Source organism: Pseudophryne corroboree, chromosome 7 (assembly GCF_028390025.1).
Source record: "Pseudophryne corroboree isolate aPseCor3 chromosome 7, aPseCor3.hap2, whole genome shotgun sequence".
Taxonomy (NCBI): Eukaryota; Metazoa; Chordata; class Amphibia; order Anura; family Myobatrachidae; genus Pseudophryne; species Pseudophryne corroboree.
In genome coordinates, this window is record NC_086450.1 from 41,440,200 (window position 1) to 41,466,851 (window position 26,652).

The 26,652-nt window shown below is 47.6% G+C and overlaps 1 protein-coding gene across 2 annotated transcripts; it reads left to right on the forward strand.

Annotated features, from left to right (window-relative positions):
• Positions 1 to 4,281: 4,281 nt before the first annotated feature.
• Positions 4,282 to 25,000, forward strand: ADPRH (ADP-ribosylarginine hydrolase). Of its 2 annotated transcripts, none has more exons than XM_063933076.1 (4): positions 4,282 to 4,385; positions 15,742 to 16,087; positions 18,932 to 19,292; positions 22,895 to 25,000. In XM_063933076.1, the coding sequence occupies exons 1-4, from the start codon at positions 4,347 to 4,349 to the stop codon at positions 23,280 to 23,282; spliced, it is 1,134 nt and encodes a 377-aa protein (XP_063789146.1). In that variant the 5' UTR covers positions 4,282 to 4,346; the 3' UTR covers positions 23,283 to 25,000. The 2 variants fall into 2 exon arrangements, with proteins under 2 accessions (XP_063789146.1, XP_063789147.1); XM_063933077.1 differs by lacking the exon at positions 4,282 to 4,385 and adding an exon at positions 14,458 to 14,527.
• Positions 25,001 to 26,652: the final 1,652 nt, after the last annotated feature.

Sequence of the window (26,652 nt, forward strand, 5' to 3'; positions counted from 1 at the left end):
AGTACCCCCCTTAAGTCCCCTAGCTGTACAACCAGATGTGATTAGGATGAGTAGGTTCAGTAGTAAACAGGTTATGTGTGGAGCTGCAGGTAATCTGAACCCATACACCCCATTGTGTACAGGAGCCCAGACACCTCATCTCCACTCCTCTGTGACCTCCTCAATGACCAGCTTGTGTGATGAATAGACAGGGGAGGGTATATCAAGAGCAATGAGCTCTTCTGGTGAGGGAGAGATCTGCACTGAAGGTCAGAGAGTGGATGTGCTTCTGAAGTGCAGACATTGACTAGGCATTGCGGTGCCGTCAGTGGTGAGAATCCGTGTCGCAGGACGCTGTGTGAGCTGATATCCCAGGCCAGGGGACACAGAACCACGGCCAGCGTGTAACAGCAGGAGTAAGCAGGCGTCTGTAATCACATACTACTGTGGGGACTTAAATGCACCACAGGTATGGATGGATAGTATACTTGACGACACAGAGGTAGGTAGAGCAGTGGACTACTGTACCGTACTGCTATATATTATATACTGGTGGTCAGCAAAATTCTGCACTGTCCTCCTACTATATATACTGCGCAAAACTTAAATGCACCACAGGTATGGATGGATAGTTTACTTGACGACACAGAGGTGGACTACTGTACCGTACTTCTATATATTATATACTGGTGGTCAGCAAAATTCTGCACTGTCCTCCTACTACTGCGCAAAACTTAAATGCACCACAGGTATGGATGGATAGTATACTTGACGACACAGAGGTAGGTAGAGCAGTGGACTACTGTACCGTACTGCTATATATTATATACTGGTGGTCAGCAAAATTCTGCACTGTCCTCCTACTATATATACTGCGCAAAACTTAAATGCACCACAGGTATGGATGGATAGTATACTTGACGACACAGAGGTAGGTAGAGCAGTGGACTACTGTACCGTACTTCTATATATTATATACTGGTGGTCAGCAAAATTCTGCACTGTCCTCCTACTACTGCGCAAAACTTAAATGCACCACAGGTATGGATGGATAGTATACTGACGACACAGAGGTAGGTAGAGCAGTGGACTACTGTATCGTACTGCTATATATTATATACTGGTGGTCAGCAAAATTCTGCACTGTCCTCCTACTATATATACTGCGCAAAACTTAAATGCACCACAGGTATGGATGGATAGTATACTTGACGACACAGAGGTAGGTAGAGCAGTGGACTACTGTACCGTACTTCTATATATTATATACTGGTGGTCAACAAAATTCTGCACTGTCCTCCTACTACTGCGCAAACTTAAATGCACCACAGGTATGGATGGATAGTATACTTGACGACACAGAGGTAGGTAGAGCAGTGGACTACTGTACCGTACTGCTATATATTATATACTGGTGGTCAGCAAAATTCTGCACTGTCCTCCTACTACTGCGCCAAACTTAAATGCACCACAGGTATGGATGGATAGTACACTTGACGACACAGAGGTAGGTAGAGCAGTGGACTACTGTACCGTACTGCTATATATTATATACTGGTGGTCAGCAAAATTCTGCACTGTCCTCCTACTACTGCGCAAAACTTAAATGCACCACAGGTATGGATGGATAGTATACTTGACGACACAGAGGTAGGTAGAGCAGTGGACTACTGTACCGTACTGCTATATATTATATACTGGTGGTCAGCAAAATTCTGCACTGTCCTCCTACTATATATACTGTGCCAAACTTAAATGCACCACAGGTATGGATGGATAGTATACTTGACGACACAGAGGTAGGTAGAGCAGTGGACTACTGTACCGTACTGCTATATATTATATACTGGTGGTCAGCAAAATTATGCACTGTCCTCCTACTACTGCGCAAAACTTAAATGCACCACAGGTATGGATGGATAGTATACTTGACGACACAGAGGTAGGTAGAGCAGTGGACTACTGTACCGTACTGCTATATATTATATACTGGTGGTCAGCAAAATTCTGCACTGTCCTCCTACTATATATACTGCGCAAAACTTAAATGCACCACAGGTATGGATGGATAGTATACTTGACGACACAGAGGTAGGTAGAGCAGTGGACTACTGTACCTTACTGCTATATATTATATACTGGTGGTCAGCAAAATTCTGCACTGTCCTCCTACTATATATACTGCGCAAAACTTAAATGTACCACAGGTATGGATGGATAGTTTACTTGACGACACAGAGGTAGGTAGAGCAGTGGACTACTGTACCGTACTGATATAATACTGGTGGTCACTGGTCAGCAAAATTCTGCACTGTCCTCCTACTATACACTACAATGCAGCAGAGATATGGAGCGTTTTTCAGGCAGAGAACGTAGATATTTTCAGCACACTGAGCACAGATATTTGCAAGCACGCTGAGCACAGATATTTGCAGCACACTGAGCACAGATATTTGCAGCACACTGAACACAACTGAAAGAACGCTGCACACGTCCTCTCCCTATCATCTCCAATGCACGAGTGAAAATGGCGGCGACGCGCGGCTCCTTATATAGAATACGAATCTTGCGAGAATCCGACAGCGGGATGATGACGTTCGGGCGCGCTCGGGTTAACCGAGCAAGGCGGGAAGATTCGAGTCCGCCTCGGAACCGTGTAAAATGGGTGAAGTTCGGGGGGGTTCGGATTCCGAGGAACCGAACTCGCTCATCACTAATATATATGTGTGTGTATATATATATATATATATATATATCTGCTAGCAATGAGGACGGCACTTGGAGGCTTGTTAAGAATGGTGAAACAACGTGCTGTTTAATGTAAGACTCAACGTTTCGGGGTCGCAGCCCCTTCGACAGCCTCCAAGTGCCGTCCTCATTGCTAGCAGTTGTATATGGGACGCAGTTCCAGGTGGAAAGGCATGGGAGCAATTTCAAGTGACGCTAGGGAGCGTGAGGAGTGCCGGGTCATTTCGGACTGTATATATATATATATATATATATATATATATACACACACACACACACATACCTTATGTGTATTACTGGGGTCTGCTGGTCTGAGGGATATCTGTTTTGAATTTAGTTGTTTCTTACTTTTTTTTTTTTTTTCATTTTATTTTTCTCTTTTTTTTATATATATATATATATATATATATATTTTTTTATTTTTTTATTTTTTTATTTTATTTATTATTATTATTATTATCATTATTATTTTTTTGTGCTTTTACGTCTCTTACTTAACCTTTCTTCTTTTCAATACTTCCTTTGATGGCACCAAATCCCTCGATTTTCTGCCACCCTGATAAGTGTTGTTTACTGACGCAGCTAGTTTATATCATACTTGCCTACCTGACCCTCTCCATGAGGGAGAAAATGCTCTGTTCCTGGACTTTCCTGGTAATGTATGATTGCCATCACCTGTGGTGAGCTAGGTAATTGATAAGAAAGGTGTTTCACCACAGGTGATGGCAATCATACATTACCAGGAAAGTCCAGGAACAGAGCATTTTCTCCCTCATGGAGAGGGTCAGGTAGGCAAGTATGGTTATATACCCCCTACTTGTCCTATATTGTATTGAACTGTAATAGGCCCTACACATTCGGCGATGTGCCGCCGAGCTGCCCGACCGCCGATACGGGCGACGGGCGACCCGGCGGCGGGGGGGCAGTGACGGGGGGAGTGAAGTTTCTTCACTCCCCCCGTCACCCGGCTCCGTAGACTTGCAGGCAAATATGGACTATCTCGTCCATATTGGCCTGCATGATGCACAGCCGACATGGCCCCAGTGTTGAACGAGCGCGGGGCCGCGCACCGTTCATCGCTGGTGCCTCCACACTGCACGATATGAACGTTATCTCGTTCATTAATGAACGAGATCGTTCATATCGTGCAGTGATATCGGCATGTGTGTGGGGCCCATTAGTCACTGTCTTCACGATTTGCTTATTTGTTTATGTACTCTGTAATTGGGCGCTGCGGATCCTATGTGGCGCCATATAAATAAATAATAATAATAATTGAATTCTCTTATTTAATTAAATAATAATAGCAATAATAATAGTAATAATAATATTAATAATAGGATTTGTGTACTGGTTTTGTGTACTTTAACTTTATTAACATAAATCGTTTAAATAAAAAAAAATAGAATAAAATAAAAGCTACCAAAAGAAAGCACATTCTTAGTGTAAAGTAAACGAATGACTCCGGGCATGAAGGCGTTAACCTCCGAATGACGCTGCCAGCACTTCCCTCCTGCAGCCACCAGGGGGCGCTGTGTAAACCAGGCTGATACATAACACGTAATGATGACAGCACTGCTGGGCACGGCACGGTGACTGCTGCTACTTTCATTTCCTATATGGGTCCCCGCATAGACAGAGCCATCAGCTTCTTGTGGGTGAGTTTACTGTATGTTGTTATGTTGTTTATTGTACAGCCTTTATTTCTAATTACAATGTTCTATACACTAATCGACCGTCTTGCAGGACACACCCTGGATGTAATTAATGTGTACTTTGGTGGTCATTCCGAGTTGTTCGCTTGGTATTTTTTTCTTGCAACGGAGCAATTAGTCGCTAATGCGCATGCGCAATGTCCGCACTGCGACTGCTCCAAGTAAATTTGCTATGCAGTTAGGTATTTTACTCACGGCATTACAAGGTTTTTTCTTCGTTCTGGTGATCGTAATGTGATTGACAGGAAGTGGGTGTTTCTGGGCGGAAACTGGCCGTTTTATGGGTGTGTGCGAAGAAACGCTACCGTTTCTGGGAAAAACGCGGGAGTGGCTGGAGAAACGGAGGAGTGTCTGGGCGAACGCTGGGTGTGTTTGTGACGTCAAACCAGGAACGACAAGCACTGAACTGAACGCAGATGCCGAGTAAGGGGTACATTTACTAAGCAGTGATAAGAGTGGAGAAGTGAGCCAGTGGAGGAGTTGCCCATGGCAACCAATCAGCACTGAAGTAACATCTATAATTTGCATACTATAAAATGATACAGAGCTGCTGATTGGTTGATGGGGAAATTTCTCCACTGGCTCACTTCTCCGTTCTTATCACTGCTTAGTAAATGTTCCCCTAAGTGTGGAGCTACTCAGAAACTGCACAGAGATGTATTTTCGCAATAATGCGAATCTTTCGTTCGCAATTTTGATAAGCTAAGATTCACTCCCAGTAGGCGGCGGCTTAGCGTGTGCAAAGCTGCTAAAAGCAGCTTGCGAGCGAACAACTCGGAATGAGGGCCTTTGTACCCAGTCAGTGATCCAGCTTTGCAGGGCAGCGCATCTGTAGTCTGCAGCTATTAATGGATTGATTGATTGATTGATTGATTGATTTGTTTGTAGTTTGTTTGTTCTTATCGTAGCAGTAAGTGGGCGTTCCCATGTCACAGCTTGGTGGCATCATCTTGGTGCAGGTGTCAACTAAAGCTGGACGCCTCTCATGGAACACAAACTATAGAGTGTTCATCAACAATTAAGAACAAACTGAATAACAACCTGCCAATGGCAGTCTGGATAATTTACCGATCTGGGCTTATTACTCACGGTTTGCTGATCACAACTAGGGAGGCCTATCCGGGGATCGGGATTGTAAAACTATCAATCCCAGGATTTCCAGGCTACCCGGAATTGGGGGTTGAGGCTAGATCCAAGTGGCCTAAGGGACCTTTTCCGTCAGGGGGAGGAGCCACGACACAAGGGGGAGGAGCTAGGCCAGCGGGACAGTTGCTCTACTATCCCCGCCATCAACTATTAACTTTAGTAATTAGGTGGCGAGCGGAGCGGAGCGAGCCACCGAGCCCGAAGCGTGGCGAGCGAAGCTAGCCCGCGAGGGTACTTTTCGGGTACCCTGTTCGGCCATAGCTCCTCCCACTGGTGACGTGTCTCCTCCCCTAGGTACGTCACAAGGTCCCTTCTCCCACTCCGATATAGAACCAACCCGGAACTGGGTTGTCAATGTCTAACTCGCCCAGCCCCCGCTCCACCCCCAGCCCACTGCAGCATCACTAACCATTCTCTGTACAGGTGGGTGGGACGGCAGGTCCACTTACAGAGGACTGCGGTGAGGTGTGGGCAGTCCGGGTGGCGCATGCGGCTGGCGTCGGGCTGCGCAGCTTGACCTCTGACATCATGTCGCGCTGCACAGTGTGTACAGCCGGGCGCAGGGAAAGTCGGGAGGGGGGTGCTGGGCAGCGCCTGAGACGCCTTAAGATGTTGGCTGGCATTGAAAAAAAGAAACCAGTTGGAGGCTATTTCCGAATCGTGGGATTGGAAGCTCCAATCTCGGGATTCAATCCCGGCCAATATTAGTCCAAAATCCCTGGATCCCGCCGTTCTTGGAATTGGCCACCGTAATCACAGCATGCGTAGTTAATATGCACTCCTATTTATATTTTCACTTCTTCATTTTTTTTCACCCTTCGAGTATATTTCATTGATTCTCATCTGATTCATTGGTTCCCTTATAGCAGTGGTTCCCAAACTGTGTGCCACGGTAGCCTGGGGTGCCTCCAGACACTTGCAGCGGTGCCTTGGACCAATTCAAATCATTTATGGTCAGTGTAATAGACAAAACAAGTGCTGGTGGCTGCCAATCATAATACATGTGGACAACCTGCAATGAATGAATCCTGTCCGTCACCACATAATCCAACCTAACGATGATATAAACACAAAGTTACTTCAGATTATTTTTCAGAATTTCACAATAAGAAACTTTTGGCCTAGGGGTGCTGTGTATATGTGCATGATGGTACTGATACACTAATATATATATATAAAAGGCACAAACTAATGACCACACTTACTCTAGGGACACGTGTTGGTTGCACAGACACTGTGGGCTTTATGTAATACAGTAAGTGCTTCCCATCAAGTTTATGCCGAAATGTAAAAGGGCATCTACTAGTATATCACGGCTAGAATACGATGCTTAGCAAAATAAACTCTATGATCTTACACATACACACTAAGGGGGTCATTCCGAGTTGATCGCTCGCTAGCACTTTTAGCAGACGTGCAAATGCATAGTCGCCGCCCACGGGGGAGTGTACTATCGCTTTGCAAGTGTGCGTACGCCTTTGCAGCCGGGCGCAGCAAAAACATTTTGTGCAGTTTCAGAGCAGCTCTTGGCTTAGCCCTTGCGATCACTTCAGTCTTTTCGGTGCCGGAATTGACGTCAGACACCCGCCCTGCAAACGCCTGGATACGCCTGCGTTTTCCCAAACACTCCCAGGAAATGGTCAGTTGACACCCACAAATGGCCTCTTTCTGTCAATAACCTTGCGTTCGGCTGTGCGAATGGAATCTTCGCTAAATCCATCGCCCAGCACCGATCCTCTTTGTACCCGTACATTGCGGTGCATACGCATGCGCAGTTTTGCCGTTTTTTTACCTGTTCGCTGCGCTGCGAAAATCTGCAGCGAGCGATCAACTCGGAATGACTCCTTGTGACTTATTAGAATATAATGAGATTGTTGTCTATTCCGCAATAATACTGTATGTAATCGGGTATACACCGACCTATAGGTCTTATCTTTATGATCACAAAGAATTAGCTTATTATTCATATACACACTAGAATCTTACTGACTTATTAACCAATTTAGGGGGAGATGTACTAAGCAGTGATAAAAGTGGGGAAGTGAGCCAGTGGAGAAGTTGCCCATGGCAACCAATCAGCATTGACGTAACATTTATAATTGGCATACTATAAAAGTATACAGAGCAGCTGATTGGTTGCCATGGGCAACTTCTCCACTGGCTCACTTCTCCACTTTTATCACTGCTTAGTACATATTGCGCTTAATCTCATAATGAGATATGGCGACAATAGGATCCGGTCAGGATGACGGCATTCCGAGTAGTGTCGGTATTTCAACCGCCGGGATCCCGAGCGAGGATTTGCTGGCCTGGCGGAGAGGTAAGCTGGGGGGGGGGAGCTATAGGCTGCGTAGAAGAGGGGTTTGATCATCTTACAAATTGACACAATAAAATAGCAATATGTTTCATACGGGATGCGGTCAGCCACTTGCGGAGTCCATGTAGTGAGGACTACTGAATGGCTTTGGGGCACGCCCAGTACTAGAACCTGTACGTAGCAAAGCGGATACTGTATGATACCAATAATTTTACTTTCTCTGACGTCCTAGTGGATGCTGGGAACTCCGTAAGGACCATGGGGAATAGCGGCTCCGCAGGAGACTGGGCACAAAAAGAAAGCTTTAGGACTACCTGGTGTGCACTGGCTCCTCCCCCTATGACCCTCCTCCAAGCCTCAGTTAGATATTTGTGCCCGACCGAGCAGGGTGCAATCTAGGGGGCTCTCCTGAGCTTCTTAGATAAAAGTTTTAGGTTTTTTATTTTCAGTGAGACCTGCTGGCAACAGGCTCACTGCATCGAGGGACTAAGGGGAGAAGAAGCGAACCTGCCTGCTTGCAGCCAGCTTGGGCTTCTTAGGCTACTGGACACCATTAGCTCCAGAGGGATCGAACACAGGCCCAGCCTCGGAGTCCGGTCCCAGAGCCGCGCCACCGGCCCCCTTACAGAGCCAGAAGCAAGAAGAGGTCCGGAAAATCGGCGGCAGAAGACATCAGTCTTCATCAAGGTAGCGCACAGCACTGCAGCTGTGCGCCATTGCTCCTCATGCACACCTCACACTGCGGTCACTGATGGGTGCAGGGCGCTGGGGGGGGGGGGCGCCCAGAGCAGCAATATTAACACCTTGGCTGGCAAAAATACATCACATATAACTCCCAGGGCTATATGGATGTACATTAACCCCTGCCAGAATCCATAAAAATGCGGGAGAAAAGTCAGCGAAAAAGGGGCGGAGCTATCTCCTTCAGCACACTGGCGCCATTTTTCCCTCACAGCTCCGTTGGAGGGAAGCTCCCTGGCTCTCCCCTGCAGTTAATACACTACAGAAAGGGTTAAAAAGAGAGGGGGGGGCACAATTTAGGCGCAGTATACAATATATATGCAGCTATAAGGGAAAACACTTTTTTATAGGTGCTATCCCTGTGATATATAGCGCCCTGGTGTGTGCTGGCATACTCTCCCTCTGTCTCCCCAAAGGGCTTTGTGGGGTCCTGTCCTCTATCAGAGCATTCCCTGTGTGTGTGCTGTGTGTCGGTACGGCTGTGTCGACAGGTATGTGGAGGATAATGAGGTGGAGGCGGAGCGAATGCCTGTAAATATGTTGTCACCCCCTGCGGGGTCGACACCGGTGTGGTTGAATTTATGGAAGGATTACGTGAAAGTGTCAACTCCTTACATAAAAGGTCGACGACACGGAACAGCCGGCTACTCAGCTTGTGCCTGTTCCAGCGTCTCAAATGTCATGGGGGGCTCTAAAATCGCCCGCTACCTCAGATAACAGACACAGATGTCGACACGGATACTGACTCCAGTGTCGACATCGATGAGACTGGTGTACCCTCCAAATAGGTCCACCCGTTACAGGATTGAGGCAATGAAAAATGTATTACACATTTATGATTATACCCCAGGTACCACATAAAAGGGTATTGTGTTTGGTGAGAGAAAACTATTAGTAGTTTTTCCTGCATCTGAGAAATTAAATGAGGTGTGTGAGGAAGAGTGGTCTTCCCCCGGTAAGAAATTGATAATTTCTACAATGGTTATTGGCAGCGTACCCTTTCCCGCCAGAAGGTCACGCGGGTAAACACCCCATAGGGTAGATACAGCGCTTACACGCTTATCAGAAAAGGTGGCACTACCGTCTCCGGATACGGCCGCCCTGAAGGAACCTGCTGATAGAAAGCAGGAGGTTACCCTATAAGATATAGTCACACACTAGGGCATTATATTGCGACCAGCCGTTGCTTCGGCATGGATGTGCAGTGCTCCCGCTGCGTAGTCAGATTCCCTGTCGGAAAATAACTATGGATAGGGACAATATTTGGCTGAAAATAGAGCATATAAAAGACGTGGTCTTATACATGCGTGATGCACAGAGGGATATTTGCCGGCTGGCATCAAAAATAAGCGCTAGGTCCATTGCCGCCAGACGGGGGTTATGGACTTGGCAATGGTCAGGCGATGCCTACTCGAATCGGCATATGGAAGTTGCCCTATAAGGGGGTAAAACTGTTTGGGGATGGTTTTTCGGACCTCGTTTCCACAGCTACTGCTGGGAAATCGATTTTTTTGCCACAGGCTACCCCACAACAAAAGAAAGCACCGTATCATCAAGTACAGTCCTTTCGGCCCCAGAAAAGCAAGAGGGCTAGAGGCTCATCCTTTCTGCCGAGAGGCAAAGGTAGAGGAAAAAGCTGCAACACACAGCTAGTTCCCAAGAGCAGAAGTCCTCCCTGCGTCCGGTAGGTCCACAGCATGGTGCTGGGGCTGCTCACTCACATGGATCCCTGGGTCCTTCAAGTAGTATCTCAGGGGTACAGGCTGGAGTTCGAGACGTTCTTCCCCCCGCCGTTTCCTAAAATCTGCCTTACCGGCACCTCCCTCTGCCAGGGAGACGGTGTTGGTGGATATTCAACACTATAATCACAACAAGTGATTGTCAAGGTGCCCCTCCTTCAGCAAGGAAGGGGTTACTATTCCACAGTGGTTGTGGTACCGAAACGGTTCGGTGAGACCCATCTTGAAATTAAAATACTTGAACTTTTATATCAGAAGATTCAAGTTCAAGATGGAATCGCTCAGGGCGGTTATTACGAGCCTGGACGAGGGGGATTACAGGGTCTCCCTGGACATCAAGGATGCGTACCTGCATGTCCCCATTTACCCCCCTCACCAGGAGTACCTCAGATATGTGGTACAGGACTGTCACTATCAGTTCCAGACGCGGCCGTTGGAGTTGTCCACGGCACCGAAGGTCTTTACCTAGGTAATGGCCGAAGTGATGATACTCCTTCGCAAGAAGGAAGTTTTTATTATCCCGTACTTGGACGATCTCCTGATAAAGGCGAGGTCCAAAGAACAGTTGGTAGTGGGGGTAGCACTCTCTCGGGAAGTGCTACAACAGCACGACTGGATTCTCAATATTCCAAAGTCACAGCTGGTCCCGACGACACGTCTTCTGTTCCTGGGAATGTTTCTGAACGCAGACCAGAAAAGAGTGTTTCTTCCAGTGGAAAAAGCCGAGGAGTTGTCATCTCTAGTCAGAGACATCCTAAAACCAGGACAGGTGTCGGTACATCAATGCACACGAGTCCTGGGAAAAATGGTAGCTTCGTACGAAGCATAATTCCATTGGGAAGACTCCACGCAAGGACGTTCCAGTGGGACCTGTGGGACTAATGGTCCGGGTCCCATCTACAGATACAACAGCGGATAACCCTGTCAGCAAGAAACAGGGTGTCGCTGCTGTGGTGGCTGCAGAGGGCTCATCTACTAGAGGGCCGCAGATTCGGAATACAGGACTGGGTCCTGGTGACCACGGATGCCAGCCTTCGGGGCTGGGGTGCAGTCACACAGGGAAGAAATTTCCAAGGAGATTTCGCTTCACATAAATATTCTGCAGCTAAGGGCCATTTACAATGCCCTAAGCCAAGCAAGGCCCCTGCTTCAGAACCAGCCGGTACTGATCCAATCAGACGACATCACGGCGGTCGCCCATGTAAACAGACAGGGCGGCACAAGAAGCAGGATGGCGATGGCAGAAGCCACAAGGATTCTCCGATGGGCGACCTACACCCAGGAGAATGGGGACTTCATCCAGAAGTTTTCCAAATGCGGGTAAACCGTTGGGAATGACCACGGGTGGACATGATGGCGTCCCGCCTCAACAAGAAGTTGAAAAGATATTGCGCCAGGTCAAGGGACCCTCAGGCGATCGCTGGGGACGCTCTAGTGACACCGTGGGTGTACCAGTCGGTTTATGTGTCTCCTCCTCTACCTCTCATACCCAAGGTACTGAGAATAATAAGAAGGCGAGGAGTGAAAACCATACTCGGGGTTCCGGATTGGCCATGAAGAGCTTGGTACCCGGAACTTCAAGAGATGCTGGCAGAGGACCCTTGGCCTCTGCCGCTCAGACAAGACCTGCTGCAACAGGGACCCTGTCTGTTCCAAGACTTACCGCGGCTGCGTTTGACGGCATGGCGGTAGAACACCGGATCCTAAAGGAAAAGGGTATTCCGAAGGAAGTCATCCCCTCCCTACCCTGATCATAGCCAGGAAGGATGTCACCGCAAGACATTATCGCCACGTTTGGCGAAAATTTGTTGCTTGGTTGGAGGCCATGAAGGCCCCGACGGAGGAATTTCAACTATGTCGATTCCTGCACTTCCTGCAAGCAGGGGTGACGTTTGGGCCTCAAATTGGGGTCCATCAAGGTCCAGATTTCGGCTCTGTCGATTTTCTTCCAGAAAAGAACTGGCTTCACTGCCTGAAGTTCAGACTTTGGTTAAAGGAGTACTACATATTCAGCCTCCTTTTGTGCCTCCTGTGGCATTTTTTGGATCTCAACGTGGTGTTGGATTTCCTAAAGTCGCATTGGTTGAGCCACTTAAAACCATGGAGCTAAAGTATCTCACGTGGAAAGTGGTCATGCTGTTGGCCTTGGCCAGGCGTGTGTCAGAATTGGCGGCTTTGTCATGTAAAAGCCCTTATCTGATTTTCTATATGGATAGGGCAGAGTTGAGGACTCGTCCTCAGTTTCTCCCGAAGGTGGTCTCAGGTTTTCACTTGAACCAACCTATTGTGGTGCCTGCGGCTACTAGGGGCTTGGAGGATTCCAAGTTGCTGGACGTAGTCAGGGCCCTGAAAAATTTATTTTTCCAGGACGGCTGGAGTCAGGAAAACTGACTCGCTGTTTATCCTGATGGCACCCAACAAGCTGGGTGCTCCTGCTTCTAAGCAGTCTATTGCGCGCTGGATTTGTAGCACTATTCAGCTGGCGCATTCTGCGGTAGGATTACCGCAGCCTAAATCAATAAAAGCCCATTCCACAAGGACGGTGGGCTCATCTTGGGCGGCTGCCCGAGGGGTCTCGGCTTTACAACTTTGCCGAGCAGCTACTTGGTCAGGGGCAAACACGTTTGCAAAACTCTATGAATTTGATACCCTGGCTGAGGAGGACCTGGAGTTCTCTCATTCGGTGCTGCAGAGTCATCCGCACTCTCCCGCCCGTTTGGGAGCTTTGGTATAATCCCCATGGTCCTTACGGAGTTCCCAGCATCCACTAGGACGTCAGAGAAAATAAGAATTTACTTACCGATAATTCTATTTCTCGTAGTCCGTAGTGGATGCTGGGCGCCCATCCCAAGTGCGGATTGTCTGCAATACTTGTACATAGTTATTGTTAACTAATCGGGTTCTTGTTGTGAGCCATCTATTCAGAGGCTCCTCTGTTATCATGCTGTTAACTGGGTTTCATATCACAAGTTGTACGGTGTGATTGGTGTGGCTGGTATGAGTCTTACCCGGGATTCAAAATCCTTCCTTATTGTGTACGCTCGTCCGGGCACAGTATCCTAACTGAGGCTTGGAGGAGGGTCATAGGGGGAGGAGCCAGTGCACACCAATTAGTCCTAAAGCTTTCTTTTTGTGCCCAGTCTCCTGCGGAGCCGCTATTCCCCATGGTCCTTACGGAGTTCCCAGCATCCACTACGGACTACGAGAAATAGAATTATCGGTAAGTAAATTCTTATTTTCTTGATCTGATGTATTCCCAAGTTGTTCTGCCCTGTACAGGATAGGCCGCAGTAAGCCAGCGCTGCACCTATTCCCTATGTTCTCTGGTTAGAATAGAGGGGGTGATTCCGAGTTGTTCGCTCGCTAGCTGCTTTTAGCAGCATTGCACACGCTAAGCCGCCGCCTACTGGGAGTGTATCTTAGCTTAGCAGAATAGCGACCAAAAGATTAGCAGAATTGCGACTAGAAATTTCTTAGCAGTTTCTGAGTAGCTCGAGACTCACTCACAAATAGCGATCAGCTCAGTCCGTTTCGTTCCTGGTTTGACGTCACACACACGCCCAGCGTTCGCCCAGCCACTCCCCCGTTTCTCCAGACACTCCCGCGTTTTTCCGCACACTCCCAGAAAACGGGCAGTTTCCGCCCAGAAACACCCACTTCCTGTCAATCACACTACGATCACTTCAACGATGAAAAATCTTCGTTCGGGCGTGAGTAAATCTACTAAGTTTTGTGTTTAAAATACTAACCGCATGCGCACTGCGTACCATGCGCATTTTTGCCTTAATCGCTCCGTTGCGAAAAACGGCAACGAGCGAACAACTCGGAATAACCCCCAGGGATCTGAGCCCCATTATACCTTAATCTGGGCCGTCTGGTTACCAGGCTGGAACTTCCCATAAAGACACAGCTGTTACAAGTCCATGTACCTACTGCCAGACAATAACCAGGCACGGTGCTCAGGGACACTGGCCGGTGCAGTGAGTAATGGCACTGCATGTGTCTCAGTCAGTAGGAGCAGGTCTTATTTTAGCCGTACGTAAGCTCAGTGTGACCACAAGTGCTTAGAGGACACTGGGAGGGATTGCTGCCTGTCCAGGACTCCAATGAAGAGGATGCTGTTTACAGTGCTGCCAATTATTGTAAGCTCTTCTGTCAATTATGTCTTGGATCCTATCTTCCTATACAATGTATACAGCAGGCTTAGGCAACCCGTATATAGCCAGCTATTCTGGAACTCCTAGCTCCGGCATTCCCTGCTGGAAATGGAAGATCCACATTAAACGGACAGACCGAGGTTATATCTACTTATCACTTAGTTTGTGATACATTTAAGCCTTTATTGTTTATTTGTTTTGTGTATTATAAGGCCACTTACAGGTTGCAGTGAACGCAGACTGTTCTGTGTCTGCATCTCTATACTGTATATATTGTATAGTATTGCTCATTACATGGGTCCGAATTGTAGATGGCGGTATTGTTATTTTACAGCGGCAATGTATTCTCTGCAGCTGCGGCTATGTAAGTGCATTCTTATGTTTCCGTCCAGCATTCATCTAAAGCTGGATCGACATATTAGCACTTGAACGTATGATGACCTGTTCCTCATATGCGATCCATGGCATTCATGATGAATCCTAAACAACTTGTAAAAACTAAAAAATGTCGCAACGGGGAAGATCAGTGATCCTTAGTGTGTGAATAGGTTATATAGTCTCTTTGCAATGTACATATTAGTAAATGGACCCCAAGCCAAATTATACCATGTATTTCTGGCTGGTCTTTGTGTGTAGAGATAAAATGTCACACTTTCTGCACAAATACTATATAGCCATAAGGTCAAATTTATTAAAGCAATTTTGAGGACTTATAGTAGCTGATAATGGAGCGCTTGATATGTGATTAGTATATGTGTCTGCTAATAATAATTATGCCCGTACAAAAATTCCAACGCATTTTGGGCCGTTTTCCTTGACAAAGGGCCCAGTGGCCCGAAACGCGTTGGTATTTGCACGGGTATAATTATTATTAGCACACACGTATACTAATCACATATCCAGCACTCCGTTATCACCCACTATATTGCTATTTATTTTTTAACTGAGCTGCTTGTTACAATTCGAGCACGGTGACTTTATAATTTATATTACATTTTGAGGACCTACCAGTATACTGTATATTTTTGGATTGTGGGAGGAAACAGCAGCACCTAGAGGTAACCCTCAAGAATGAGGAGTACATACAAACTCCAGCCAGTTAGAACCATGATGGGAATTGAACACCTTAGTGCTGTCAGACAGTTCTGCTAACCACTACGCCAACAGTGCCAATGATGTTTTATCTTTCTGTTTTCTAGCTCTTGTTTTCTGGACTGTCCTTCAGAAGCAGCATGTGTTCGGGACTAGTGGAAAACTATGTGGCCAGCATGGTCCTCAGTGGGGCCGGTGACGCCCTGGGCTATAAAAATGGAAACTGGGAGTTCTGTAGAAGCGGGCCCCTGATCCACGAGCAACTGGCCAATCTGAAAGGAGTAAATAACATAGATGTGAAACATTGGATAGTGAGTGATGACACCGTGATGCACATCGCCACAGCGGAGGCCTTGGTGGAAGCAGGCCAAGACGTAGAGCCGGCCAACTTATATCCACTGCTAGCAAAGAAGTACAAAGAGTGTATGGACGACATGGATGGAAGAGCTCCCGGTAACACTAACATAAAGATATAGCATTATGACATAAGTGTCCTCTACCGGGACACTGTAAATGCTCAGCCATTCTACCGGGACACTCTAAATACTCAGCCATTCTACCGGGACACTCTAAATACTCAGCCAGTGTTGTGTGCTTAGCGCCAGTTAAAGGGGACGGGGAGGTCGCTAGTGATGATGCCAACTGTCACTTTGCCGCCACCGAGATCCCAACATGGGGGAAAATGCTACTTTGAGTATTTGACCCACCTGGGTGTTAGAACTTTAAACATGGCGGTAAGCAGTCCACGTGGTTTAAAATGCTGTAAGTAGCTCTTCATCCGTGCCAGGATCCTGGCATTGTCACTGGCGACCTCCTGACCACATACCTGGGTAACAGATCCGGTTTTTGGTTTATTTATCAGTGGATTCACAATATATAGACCCAGATTTATCAAGCCTTGGAGAGTAATAAATAGCACAGTGATAAAGTACCAGCCAATCAGCTTCTAACTGCCATGTTGCAGGCTGTGTTTGGAAAATGACAATTAGATGCTGATTGGCTGGTACTTTATCACCGTGATTTTTATCACTCTCCAAGGCTTGATAAATCTGGGCCAAAATATTTAGAGGTTACGTAATCACTTATCCTGTTTAGTTGTACTGACTGTCAGCTATTTTATAGAGAGTGATTAATACAAATGAGAAGTAATGTTCTAAAGAACAAAAAACTTCCCTTCAGCCAAGGTGGTGATTGTGTAGGTAAGAACAGGAAATGACAGTGTTATGCCTCACAGTGTGTAAATACCCGGACATGAGGTCTGGGGGGGAATTTACTAAAGGTTTACTATGGTGGAAATGCAGTTTTTTGTTTGTGTGTGAAAAAGCCGAGATTTGGCTAATCGCAAATTTACTGAGAATTCATTCACATGGACGTTGCGACACATCACCATCGGTACAAACATCGCCAAAATCACATTGGTGTCAGTGGAAATCGTACACTTACTGAGATTTGTCTTTGCAAATGCGCACGAATTTGCACCAGTATCGCATAAAAATCGCACCTCCATGCACCAAATCAATGCACTGGGTTTTTTTTTTTAGCTATTTACCCAGCCTCCCACACATATTTTCACTGAATGTTTTTGTTATTGTCAAACAAGTGGCATTTGTGGACACTATAATACATAAGAGGAGGATACAAAGCAAAAATGTAGCGCCTATGGTCGTCAATGAGGGAGAACAGTCATTAATACCACAACATTTATTGGTGAAACATGTTAGTGCACATATTTAAAAGCTGATTGTAAAAACAAGTGAAATGCTACTCCTGTAATTATTGGAGATCAATAGAAAATGTTCAAAGAACCTGTTCCGTTTCTAAAAGTCCCTTATGGATCCTGCAAAGGCCAATGTCCGTCACAACCGTAAGTGCATAGTTACCACCATAATGTCGTAGGCGTTTAAGCAGAACAGCGTCCGCAGATGGCAGTCCCTTATTCAATGGTGGTAGTTCAATTGTCCACGGTGTGAGTCGTCCCTTTTTGAGGAATCCAATTGGTTAAGTGCAGTATTTGATCCTCCAAATAGTTAAGTAGGTAGTAGACTTGCAGCAACAGATCTCCAATAATTACAGGAGTAGCATCTCACTTGTTTTTACAATCAGCTTTTAAATATGTGCACTATTACCAATACATTTTGTGGTATTAATGACTGTTCTCACTCATTGACGATCATAGGCGCTACATTTTATACTTTGTATACGTGTCGTTTTGGGGCCTGACCAACCCCCTGTGTTTAGCTGCTGTGGTGCACCTCCCCATCTAGCGCCAGGATTTAATCACCTAGGTGGTTTATTTTCTTCTTCTTTGCCTTCACATAAGAGGAGGAAACTGGGTTACAATTCAGGAACCGGATGTAATGGAGTCTGGCTCCGGCCGTCGTGTTGGACGTTTTTTAAAGGGGCAATCATTGACAAAGCATGTTAAAAAAAAAAATGTCAAGAGTACGGCCGGCATCCAGCACAGCGGCTGAACTCGGATTCCATTACATCCGGCCCCAGGTTGCCGTTCTTGGGGCTCAGTTGTAAGGTAGGAGTTGGACATCTTATTGAACAAAAAAGGATTTCTGCTATAGTAGAATGCTCTCTGTATTGTGTATCAGTTATCACAATGCTCTCTGTACTGCTTATCAATCACCATAGTGCTCTCTGTACTGCGTATCAGTCACCACAATGCTCTCTGTATTGTGTATCAGTCACCACAGTGCTCTCAGTACTGTGTATCAGTCACCACAGTGCTCTCAGTATTGCGTATGTCACCACAATGCTCTCAGTATTGTGTATTAGTCACCACAGTCTCAGTATTGTGTATCAGTCACCGCAATGCTCTCTGTATTGTCTAACAGTCACCACAGTGCTCTCGGTATTGCGTATCAGTCACCACAATGCTCTCTGTATTGCGTATCAGTCACCACATTGCTTTCTGTATTGCGTAGCAGTCACCACAGTGCTCTCTGTATTGCGTAGCAGTCACCACAGTGTTCTCTGTATTGCGTAGCAGTCACCACAATGCTGTCTGTATTGCGTAGCAGTCACCACAGTGCTCTCTGTATTGCGTAGCAGTCACCACAGTGTTCTCTGTATTGCGTAGCAGTCACCACAATGCTCTCTGTATTGCGTATCAGTCTGCACAATGCTCTCTGTATTGCGCATCAGTCACCACTTCCACTACCGCATCATGTACCCAGTTATACTGTTATTTGCAGCTGCTATAATAAGAAATTGCAATCCTTATTTACACCTATGTCTGCTATTTACTAAATCAGCAGCCTATTCTAATGATGTCTGCCTTGTTTACAGGTGGGACCTGCATGTCCAACGTTGACATGCTGAACCCTGAGACCCCAAATGGATGGCTGATCCCGTTTCAGAAATCTGCAGGCGGTTGCGGAGCAGCCATGAGAGCCATGTGCATCGGGTTGAGGTTTCCACGCCCAGAACAACTGTCTGACCTGATCAGAGTCAGCATAGAGAGCGGGAGGATGACCCACCATCATCCTACAGGGTATCTTGGTTCCTTGGCGGCTGCGCTCTTTACCTCTTACGCCATAAACCGCAAGCCTCCAAATGAGTGGGGTAAGGAACTGCTAGATATCCTGCCCAAAGCACAGGCCTACGTCGTAGAAGCCGGCCGGGATGTGGCAGAAAATCTGAAAACATGGTAAGCTTATTTGCATAACTGGTTTAGGTGGTTTTTTTAAAATGTAAAATAAAGGGGATTCGGTCAGGATACCGGCAGTCAGACGCTCAGGATCCTGAAGGTAAGTACTGGACTTGGGGTAAGGATTAGGCACAAGGGGGAGGGTTAAGTTTAGGCTGAGGAAGGGGGGGGGGTTAGGGTTAGGCTGCAGGGAGGGAGTGTTAGGCTGCGGGAGGGGACGGTTAGGGTTAGGCTGCAGGAGGGTTTGGGCTAGGCACTAGGGGGAAGTTAGGGCTAGGCTCTACGGGGAGGTTATGGTTAGGCTGCGGGGAGGGGGGGGCTACTGTTAAGCTGTGGGAAGGGAAGGTGAGGGTTAGGCTGCGTGAGGGGACATACACTAGATCGATAATGCCCGATTCCATCCGATTTCGACCTTTTGGGTCGATAAATCGGATGGAAAGTGGCAAATCGTATGTGTTTTACATCCGATCTGATGCGCGGTCCCGTGAGCGTCGGATCGGAGTCCCTAGGTCGTTAGTGCTGCACTCGTGATATGTCGGTTCCCGCAGGCATGGCTGGGATCGCATAAGATACATCCTATGCATAAGGACCGTATACGATGTATCCTATGCGATACTGCCGCCCGGGAGGATGCCGGGCGGTTCAAGGGAATTTTTATGCGACATGAGGGTCCAACATTTCGCTGTAGTGTATGGGGCCCTTTAGGGTTAGGCTGTGGTAGAGAAGGGTTAAGCTGTGGGAGAGAAGGGTTAAGCTGTGGGAGAGGATGGTTAGGCTGCGGGAGGAGTAGGTTAGGCTGCGGGAGGGGAGGGTTAGGCTGTGGGAGAGGGAGGTTAGGGTTAGGCCGCGGGAGGGAAGGTTAGGGTTAGGCTGCGGGAATGAAAGGTTAAGGCTCGGCTTTGGGAGGGGAAGGTTAGGGGTAGGGTAAAAGTACTGCGATCCTGCTGTCAGTATTTTGACTGTCGGGATTCCAACTGCCAGGATTTCCTACTCAACTCAAATAAAGGGGTGGTCTTCAGGTTGCCGACTGTCGGGATCCCGGCGCACAGTATACCGGCGCCAGAATCCCGACAGCCGGCATACCAACACTTTTTCTCCCTCGTGGGGGTCAACGACCCCCCTGGAGGGAGAATAAATAAGCCACCGTGCCCGCAGCGTGGTGAGCGCAGCGAGCCCGCAAGGGGCTCATTTGCGCTCGCCACGCTGTCGGTATGCCGTCGTTCGGGCTTCCGGCGCCGGTATGCTGGTCGCCTGGAGCCTGGCCTCCGGCATACCATACCACACCCCAAATTAAGTATGTATTACATTTGCAATGTATGTTTCCACAAAGTAATGTTTCATTTTCATTATATATTTGTTTATATTATGATGACTATATTGATTCTGACAATGCTGAAGCCGCATCTTTTGCCTCTGGGGCGTCTGTGTCTTTATGCTACTGCTGCTGCATCTCCCATCCCCTGTGTACAAGTGTGCGTTGAATGTGCAAGACTGAGTCGCCCACTGACATTGCGTCACATTACGATGCACCACTGTGGCTTGCACTAGCCCAATGGTAAGTGCAGTTTCTCAGTCTGAGCATTGCCTCTTATATGAGCGGCTTTGCGTCTCTATATGCTGCTGCTTTCAGGACAAGACTGCACCACGCCTACAGCGCTCAAAGACGCAACATTAGCGTGCTCATGTTTTCCCACCCCTCTGTTTCCTCTCAGGAGCAGCCACTAAAATTCTCAAAGCCTGCATCCGAATCTGTACTGCGCTATGCGCAGGGAATTGGGGTAGATGCGCTGTTCGGCTCAGATGCATGCGCACTAGTAAAATTATCAGCTGCTTGTGTCCATATCATCGCTGAGCCCGGCACAGAATCAGCCCCGAAGTGTCATGGATAACCCTTGCTAGTTGGGCCACCTCTGACATCCCTAGCTAATTCTAAGCGTTAGATTTACACACTGGACGGATTCAGTGGTGCAAGTAGAAAAAATGTCATATAGGTACTGTGTGCGCACCCGCCCAAAAATGGGTGTGGCCAAATGCCACATGGGGCGTAGCCAATGAAATGGGGGGCGGGATACACATATGGGGGGGGGGGGCAGATACACATATAACCCAATAGTACCAGATATACAGTGCCCCCACTGTGCCAGATATACATTGCCCCCACTGTGCCAGATATACATTGCCCCCACTGTGCCAGATATACATTGCCCCCACTGTGCCAGATATACATTGCCCCCACTGTGCCAGATATACATTGCCCCACAGTGCCAGATATACATTTCCCCAACTGTGCCAGATAGACATTGCCCCAATGTGCGCCCCCCCCCCCCCCCTGCTCACGGCTGCCTCTTTTGTTTCTGCTGCCATGTGAGGGGAGGAGAGCGCAGCGCGCGCCTCTCCTTCCCCTCAATGCTCGTGAAGTCCGGGGAGGTGTCCGGCGGAGGGTATCTCAAATGAGGCGCCGGTTCATTAGCCAATCAGAGATCGCGGACTGGCAGCCAATCAGGAGCCGGTCCGCGAGCTCTGATAGGCTAGCAAACCGGTGCCTTATTGAGATCACCCCCTTCGCCGCCGCAGTCACCGGAGCGGAGACCGGACGGACATCACAGAGAATTGAGGGACAGGAGAGGCGCGCGCTTCACTCTCCTCCGCGCACACAGACGCCGGCGGGATGCAGGTATGGTGGACAGTACGGCATACTGGCTGGCAATTTCGGGATCCGGTCTGAAGATCGACAGTGTCTAGGTCGACAATGTTTAGGTCGACCACTATAGGTCGACAGTCACTAGGTCGACATGGATGGAAGGTCGACAGGGTTTCTAGGTCGACATGTGCTAGGTCGACAGGTCTAAAGGTCGACATGAGTTTTTCACATTTTTTTTTTCTTTTTTTGAATTTTTTCATACTTAACGATCCACGTGGACTACGATTGGAACGGTAAAGTGTGCCGAGCGAAGCGAAGGCACCATGCCCGAAGCATAGCGAGCCATGCGAGGGGACGCGGTGCACTAATTTGGGATCCCGGTCACTCTACGAAGAAAATGACACAAAAAATAAATAAAATCCTCATGTCGACCTTTAGACCTGTCGACCTAGCACATGTCGACCTAGAAACCCTGTCGACCTTCCATCCATGTCGACCTAGTGACTGTCGACCTATAGTGGTCGACCTAAACATTGTCGACCTAGACACTGTCGATTTGATGAACCACACCCGGGAATTTCTTACCGGTACGCTGTACCGCCATACTTGCAGCACTGGATGGATTCCAAGTGAGGCTACAGGAGTTCATACAAAGCACACCCCCAAATATTACGTTTTGTCTTCTGTGTAGGGGCCATTTTGGGAGAGAGTGAATGTTTCTTGTGCAAATCTGGTCTCCAGGAAAATGGCTGCCCGCAGTATGTTTTGCATGTGAAAATGATAATTAGTGTTCAGTAGGAGTGCAGTCTCTGAAGACTCCTTTTTTTTATACAACCCTGAGACTCTATCACTAAGGCAACCAGTACTGAGACTCATCAGCTGTGATATCTAGATGTTTTTTTAGGATCTCTGTAATTTATAAGGACCATTTTGTTCTATCTGCCATCTTTTCATTCTACAGGTCTTACTTTGAGACGCAGTGGAGATGCTACCTCACAGAAAGGGACATTTTGGATGGAACGTCTCAGCCCAAGTTCCCTGAGAAGTACGGTGTTGAGGAACGAGATGCGTTTTATGCGTCTGTCAGCTACAGCGGGTGGGGGGGGAGCAGTGGGCATGACGCACCCATGATTGCATATGATGCCATCCTTGGCTCTGGCACTAACTGGACGGAACTTTCTCACCGGGCTTTTTTCCACGGAGGAGATAGCGATTCCACTGCTGCCATTGCGGCCGCCTGGTGGGGAGCCATGTATGGATTCAAGGATGTTCCCAAAGCCAACTACAAGAAGTTAGAGTACAGAGAGAGACTGGCGAAGCTTGGAAGTGATCTCTATCACCTCACATAGATCATGGACCTAACTAAATGTTTGCGTCTTCCTTTCGTCCTAGCTACGTAATACAGATATGTCCTCCTACATCCTTGCTGCAGTCACGTTAAACAGCGCTACTAGACACGCCATGCCGTGGCGTGATCTGACATACGAAATGCTATGCTGTAACTTTGCATTTCGTATGCAGATACAGACACACACAGAATGGGTGGTATTCATGTGACCGGCGGTCAGCAGACCGACGGTCACATGACCTCCCCCAAAATCCTGCCCCCTCAAGCATGCTGACCAACAGGGACTATTTCCACTCGTGGGTGTCCACGAAACCCATAGAGTGGGAATAGAACCCGTGGCGACCACAGGTCGCGTCCGAGCCCGCAGCGTGGCGAGTGCAGCGTCTATAAGCTGCCTGTATCCCGCCGTCGGTATGCTGACCGACGGTCAGGAGACCATCGGTCAGCCATACCACACCCCACAGAATATAGGCATGCAGATTATCATTTTAATCAGCACAAGCTGCTTGTGCGTCCTAGTCACATAGCGATGCAAATAAGATGCATTTTCAGGGGAAAAAGACGGCCGACGTTAGCAGGGATGCTCGGGAGCTGCCGGCTCACTCACATCAGGCATCTCGCGGTGCATGGTGCATTGAGACTAGATGTATGAGGACACATCTGTACGGCACTTTCTGTTTCTCTGATGCACTATAAACTACTGAATCTACCACGTGCCTCAGTGATCTTATATACAGATGTTTTGTTTTTTTTCTTACGTGCGCCACAGGAGAATATGATCTCAATGGGGACAGTGAAATTATATGTGTGTTAATGCGTTCTCCGAGTGGCGCATTACGTTTATACAGGCGTTCACCATTAGTATGGATCTGCTTATGCACCGCTGGATGCAAATGCTTTAAAAAAGTAAAAAAGTTCTAAAAATACCTGCAAAAATAGGAGCCCTCATTCCGGACCTGCCAGTGGCCGTATCATTTGCGGGGCTTACAAAATGCAATATCTGCATCTTCAGTGCGTCTGTCTCAGTTCACAGTTACACAAACACACTTTGCATTTGGCACTCCTTCGTTACCCTATTCCGTCTCCACAGGATTAAGGCGAAATAAGTGTCAGCTCTGCACGTACACATAGGGGGTAATTCAGACCTAATCGCTAGGCTGCGTTTTTGTACAGCGGGCGATAAGATCTAAACTGTGCATGCGTATGTACCGCAATGCGCATGGCACGTCGCACGGGCACAAAGCGGATCACCACTCAGCGACGGGCTTATGCGAAGGATCCATTCACCCGGGCGTTTGCAAGGAGATTGACAGGAAGAAGGCGTCTGTGGGTGGCAACTGACCGTTTTCTGGGAGTGTTTGGAAAAACGCAGGCGGGACCAAGCGTTTGCAGGGAGGGTTCCTGACATCGGTTCCGGGACCGGACAGGCTGATGTGAATCCTGAGCTGCGCAGAGACTGCACAAAATCTGTTTGTACAGCTCTGCTATACAAGCAATCACACAGCGAAAATACCCTCCCCCTGTAGACGGCGACTATGTGATCGCAGCAGCAATCTGAATTACCCCCATAGAGCGTCAGCCCCTCTGTGTGCACCAGTCCTGCGCCTTGTAAGTAATACTTTAAATAGAAATGAATCTTTGATAGGTACCAGAGAATGCAGAATCCAAAGATTACAGTCATGTATTTTAATAAAATAAAGAACAATCAATATTGTTTTATGTTGTGTGAACAAGTTTTCTCATTTTCAAACAGATAAAATGTAAATTATGTTTTGATTACATTTCTTTCCAGAATAACGGCTTCTGTAGTATAGTACAGCGGTTCTTATTAGTATTTATTAAGCCACGTTATGACTCTCCACTCTCTCTTTATATCACCATAGATCACATCCATATCCGAGATGACTCATGCACATTGTTATCATTTGGCAGGATAGTCATTTGGTGACAGCCCAATGGTGCGGAAGGGGGAAGGGACAGGCACTCGAGTTTGCGTGGTGACTGTGGGTACTAGAAAACCAGTTTGTGTCACCAGTGTGAAAAATCCTTGTCCAGTGCAGGGGAGGTCCTGATTGGCTCTCTGCTTACACAAGCGCTATTAGATGTAGTGTGGCCTGGCTCTCATGGTTGCCTACATGTATTCTGCTGTTAGAGTCGGCTAGCACGCTGGATATAATAGTATTAGTCTGAGGGTGAGTTCATCAGATATTCCTCTCACTCTATAGGCTCTCCCATACTCTATAGACCTCTCCCACACGCTATAGGCCTCTCCCACGCTCTATAGGCCTCTTCCACGCTCTATAGGCCTCTCCTACCCTCTATAGGCCTTTCCCGCACTCTATGGGCCACTCCCACGCTCTATGGGCCTCTCCCACGCTCTATGGGCCTCTCCCACACTCTATGGGCCTTTCCCACACTCTATAGGCCTTTCCCACGCTCTATGGGCCTCTCCCACACTCTATGGGCCTCTCCCACACTCTATAGGCCTCTCCTACACTCTATAGGCCTCTCCTACACTCTATAGGCTCTCCCACGCTCTATGGGCCTCTCCCACACTCTGTGGGCCTTTCCCACACTCTATAGGCCTTTCCCGCACTCTATGGGCCATTCCCACACTCTATGGGCCTCTCCCACACTCTATGGGCCTCTCCCACACTCTATGGGCCTCTCCCACACTCTATAGGCCTCTCCTACACTCTATAGGCTCTCCCATACTCTATAGGCCTTTCCCACGCTCTATAGGACTCTCCCACACTAAAAGTTGATAAATGAGCGAAACACTTTTCTTCTGTAACCCACTACCTAGATCAATAAAGCTGCTGTACTAGATAGACAATAGCTAGAATCTGATTGGTTGCTAGAGGGCACACATCCACTTGTACGTTTTAGTAGTGAATGTGAATGTTGCATATTATTAAGGTTACACCAACATTTCCAGAATAGTTCCAGCCTCAAAACATTTGTGTTCCGACCACACTTCTCACGTGAGCATTTGTGAGAACAGGTGTATTGTACAATGTACCCTTGTGTGGGGTGGTGGTGTGGGGGTTGCATAACAGAAATAAACAAATGACCATTTCTCTCTGGCCCCTATAATTGTGACAGACCTTGTGCATAGTGTACCCTGCATCTCCCCACCTGGGCCTGGGAGGACCAGATAATTAGTGTGTGTGGGGAAGGGGGGGAGGGGGTATATATTGTCATCAAATCGACAGTGTCTAGGTCGACAATGTTTAGGTTGACCAATATAGGTCGACAGTCACTAGGTCGACAGGGTTTGAAGGTCGACAGGGTTTCTAGGTCGACAGGTCAAAAGGAGGACATGATTTTTATTTTTGTGTGTCGTTTTCTGTGTACAGTGACCGGGAAGC

What these genes read in the sequence shown, in the direction of transcription:
- ADPRH (XM_063933076.1), top strand. Translation starts at nt 4,347, where the DNA reads ATGGGTCCCCGCATAGACAGAGCCATCAGCTTCTTGTGG. An exon ending in CATGGATGGAAGAGCTCCCG is followed by an intron (nt 16,088 to 18,931) that starts GTAACACTAACA and finishes CCTTGTTTACAG; the next exon opens with GTGGGACCTGCATGTCCAAC. An exon ending in GCAGAAAATCTGAAAACATG is followed by an intron (nt 19,293 to 22,894) that starts GTAAGCTTATTT and finishes TTCATTCTACAG; the next exon opens with GTCTTACTTTGAGACGCAGT.